The sequence below is a fragment of the Fulmarus glacialis genome, unplaced genomic scaffold (genome assembly GCF_000690835.1).
Source record: "Fulmarus glacialis isolate BGI_N327 unplaced genomic scaffold, ASM69083v1 scaffold51075, whole genome shotgun sequence".
Taxonomy (NCBI): domain Eukaryota; kingdom Metazoa; phylum Chordata; class Aves; order Procellariiformes; family Procellariidae; genus Fulmarus; species Fulmarus glacialis.
Genome location: NW_009212064.1, coordinates 1 through 4,472, shown reverse-complemented (window position 1 = coordinate 4,472; position 4,472 = coordinate 1). Strand labels below are relative to the sequence as shown.

Here is a 4,472-nt window from a genome sequence, read left to right as displayed (position 1 = left end):
GAATAACTCTGGAAAGTATTAATACATGACTTTGCAATGAAAGATTAGGATTTGCGTTCCAGTCAGCAGAGTATTTTGGCGTTGTGATTTGCATTTATAGTATGCATGGAGGCTAGAGTGAAGCTTGGTGACTTTTTTAAAGTTAATTAAAGAGACCTTCCAAATATCTTGTACGTTGGTCTTGCAGGGTAACATCATCTCGTGAAAGAGAAAAAATACAAGGATTTTCTTCCTCTCTTTATAGGTTCTCATCTGTCGGAATTACCGTGGAGATGTGGACATGTCAGAGGTGGAGCATTTTATGCCAATCCTTATGGAAAAGGAAGAAGAGGGGACGCTTTCTCCTATTCTAGCACATGGAGGAGTTCGTTTTATGTGGATTAAACATAACAACCTATATCGTATCCTTTATACTGCGAATAGCTTACATATGCTGATACGCCAAGTGCTGCTATATTATTTTCGTTGTTTGTGTCTAAATGCAAAGCTAGAGTATGGGTGAAGTGACATAAGGAGGCTCTATTAAATAAAGTCGTTTTATGCTTTACGTAGTGTAACGTGCACCAGCAGCGTAGGGTGCAGAAAAGTGTTTATATTAATTTTATTCTAATAAATTATTTCCTGAATGTTTATCTTCATATCTCATTAGACCAGAGGTACTGTTAATTAATTAACTCTTAGGTTTTTTGGCCAACTCTAATTGCCTAGAGACTTTTGAAATGCGCTTAGTAAACATGTTTTTTGGATGATGACTTTGAATGCATGTTCCTGAACATCCTTTATCAGTTGTTGCAACTTCTAAGAAAAATGCTTGTGTATCACTGGTGTTCTCATTTTTATATAAAGTAGTTCAGGTGAGTATTTCAAAAGTAACCTCCGTCTTCTTTTCAGTTCAATCTAAATCTGATCTAAACAGAAGAAAGTATAGAACTTTCACATTTTTAAAGAACTTTATGGTAACAGCATTTTTACTTTATATTTGATTATTTTGTACAACTGTCTTCCCAATCACTAATAATGGAATTGATATTTTGTAGCTGAGTAGGCAAAGGATGTGACACAATGCTGTAAGTAGCTGCACAAGACCTGAGAACAGAGAGGAGAATTGTGAACTTGATGCATGAGTAGTGGAATATCCTATAGATTCTACGTTTGGTTCATCTGTACCTGGCATGAAAAATATTTTCCCCGGAATAAATATTTTTCATAGTGCTCAGAGTTGTTTCTAGGATTCTGTAGCTCTCTTTTTTAATAGAGATGAGTTTCTCGAGGCTAATCTTCTGAACAGAATGCTGTTTGTGAATTATGGGGTTTGGTTTGGGGCTTTTTAAAAATTACTATTTTGGATGCAAGAATACGTTCTGAATGTGGTGTACTTCCTCAGATAATGTCCTCCTTCTTCCCCTCCCTCCTGTCATTTTGTTTCAGGTTTTTTCTGAATATTTCAAGGAGTTGGAAGAAGAGAGCATTAGGGATAATTTTGTTATTATTTATGAGTTGTTAGATGAGCTTATGGATTTTGGTTATCCACAAACCACTGATAGTAAAATTTTACAAGAGTAAGTATCATTCTGTATCACTTACAGTAAGAAACTCCTTGGAAAGTTTTGAGCATTCTTCCATATGCAAATAAATGTTTTGGCCTGGTCTAGTTATCAAAAAAATTAATTTTCATTTTTTCATGCCAATTATGTGGCTATAAAGGTACATCACTCAGGAAGGTCACAAACTTGAAACTGGAGCTCCACGTCCACCTGCCACTGTTACGAATGCTGTTTCATGGAGATCAGAAGGGATAAAATACAGGAAAAATGAAGTGTTCCTGGACGTTATAGAGTCTGTTAACCTTTTGGTGGGTACCTTTTACTTTAACTTTTAATGAGAATTGTAATAGGAAGTGTTGAAAAGGGCTTATTGTCTGAAAGCCTGCAAGGGTACGATAAAAAGTCAGACTGACTGTGGCTAGTGTACTGTGATGCTCAAAACAATGTCAGTTACTAAGACCGAGTACCCTTAAGGACATCCGTTTGACAAATAGTGCTTGACTTGGAGGTATTGGTAATTTCTGGTATGTTCTTCACTGAAGGGGTTGTCAAGCGCTGGGACAGGCTGCCCAGCGAAGTGGTTGAGTCACCATCCCTGGAGATACTATTTAAAAGATGTGTAGACATGGTGCTTAGGGACATGGTTTAGTGGTGGCCTTGGCAGTGTTAGGTTAATGGTTGGACTTGATGATCTTGAAGGTCTCTTCCAGCCTAAACGATTCTATGATCCCTTTCCTCCTTTGTCTGTGCCCATCACCTCTCTGACCTAATTCTACTTTACTAGATTAATTTATCAGGAGAGAGACATCCAAGAAAAGTTGGGACGTGGGCATGGGGTGGGAGTATTGTTTGATGTCATGACATATCACATCAGAGCAATCTTACCTTTCTTTTCTTTTTTGTTTAGGTCAGTGCCAATGGAAACGTATTACGGAGTGAGATAGTTGGATCCATTAAAATGCGAGTCTTTCTCTCGGGAATGCCAGAGCTGCGCCTTGGTTTAAATGACAAAGTTCTCTTTGATAATACAGGCCGTGAGTATTTGGGTGATAATCTCGGTAATCATGAAGGATGCTATCTGAAGTCTTAGGTTTTGGGATGCTTGAGGTTCAGCTGAAAGGATTTGTTCTAAGATGATAGAAATACTCCCTTTGTCAGTGTAGAAAACCACATTAGGTCTTGTGTGACAATACCAAGCAAAGATGGAACACCGTGGTAATACATGGTAACCATCTGGGCTTCCTCATCTCTTTTCTCACTGGGACTTCTGTAGTCCTAAAAACCTAGAGCAAGCTAAAGAAAGTATTGGCTAAAATGCCAGCAGACAACTACTTTGCTGCATAACTGGCTGCGATGAGATGTCGGATGTAATTTGTGTAGCGCCTTGAAATGTGTATTTTCTGCTAGGTGGCAAAAGTAAATCGGTAGAACTGGAAGATGTAAAGTTTCACCAGTGTGTTCGTCTCTCTCGCTTTGAAAACGACAGGACGATTTCTTTCATTCCACCTGATGGAGAGTTTGAACTCATGTCGTATCGTCTTAATACCCACGTAAGTCTAGATGTATGGATCTAGACTATAGGATTTTATTATTTGAGAATGTTTTAGATTGTAGGCAAATTGCTAATGGCTTTCTCTTTATTTTATTTTTTTCTTAAAGTGTGGGGCAGCATAGTAGTTTTAAAGTCAGCCATTAATAGCAAAACTTTGTGCTCGGTCTTTTTGGAGGAAGTAAGAATGAGTTTACAAGTAACTTGGCAATAAGGCTCTATATTTTCAACTGCTATTGAAACTGTTTCTGAAATACCATTGCTGCAGTGACTTTTTTTTTAAGTTAACTACGTGATGAAATGTCAGCGTAGCAATTCATTGTGCTTGACAACAACAGTCATTTAATTTTATTAGAGTATGCTAGCCACAGTGATAAGGGTAGTTTTCCTTTCAGAAAAGGAAAAATTCAGTACAGAGAAGGTCTATAATATGCCACAGGAGACAACAAATGAAAAGTTTAGTATTAATTTTTTATTTTAAGGGCAGTAGTTTGAATTAGAGTTATTTTTAGGGCTTGTCATAGTTCAGTCCCTAATGTGTTAAATTATCAAATATTTTGGAATGCAACTTTTTGTTATTAGGGATTAATCTGAGACATACCGCTTTAAGCCTATAATTCTTGTAACACTTGGTTGTTGGTATATCAGTGCTTGCTCATTTGTGTAAATACAACTTGTTTGTCATTTCGAACACCACAGACTTTCTGTTTTCTGTGGGGTTCACGTGTTGAGTGTAGCTTTAGGGGAAGCAACATTTTCATGACCGTGTCAAAGTAAAACCTGCAGCTGTTAAGTATTTTTCCCCCTTAGGTAAAACCACTGATCTGGATTGAGTCTGTGATTGAAAAACATTCCCACAGCCGCATCGAGTACATGATCAAGGTCAGAAGTTCTAAAATAATTATGGCTAATTTTAGTCTTCTCTTTCATTTGTTTTCAAAGCTTGACCAGCAGTATTCGCATTTTTGTACAAGTATTTAGTATTTCTGTGGGACTTGCATCTTTTTGAAAACTTCATTTGTAAATTGCAATCTCTCTGTTACAGTTCTGTTTCTCAGTATGTAGATTGGGGTGGAGGGGAATTGTGTGTCTTGCAGCTCTCTGAACTCACTTGCATAATGGAAACATTTAGAGGCCTGCTTTTCTGATTTTTTTCCCTTCATCAGGCAAAAAGTCAATTTAAGCGTAGATCAACTGCCAACAATGTGGAGATTCACATTCCAGTTCCAAATGATGCGGACTCGCCAAAGTTTAAAACCACTGTTGGAAGTGTCAAATGGGTTCCAGAGAACAGTGAAATTGTTTGGTCCATTAAATCTTTTCCAGTAAGTGTTATTTTTAGTCTTATCACCTAATAGTGTAATAATTATTTAATTAAT

At 37.2% G+C, this 4,472-nt stretch overlaps 1 protein-coding gene across 1 annotated transcript; it reads left to right on the top strand.

Moving 5' to 3' along the window:
- Positions 1 to 235: 235 nt before the first annotated feature.
- Positions 236 to 4,418, top strand: AP1M1 (adaptor-related protein complex 1, mu 1 subunit; the record flags this gene model as incomplete). The annotated part of the gene is made up of 8 exons (XM_009577732.1): positions 236 to 401; positions 787 to 854; positions 1,429 to 1,559; positions 1,705 to 1,852; positions 2,452 to 2,578; positions 2,952 to 3,094; positions 3,904 to 3,975; positions 4,260 to 4,418. Coding segments are annotated over exons 1-8 (969 nt in total), but the record flags the coding sequence as incomplete, so codon positions are not given.
- Positions 4,419 to 4,472: the final 54 nt, after the last annotated feature.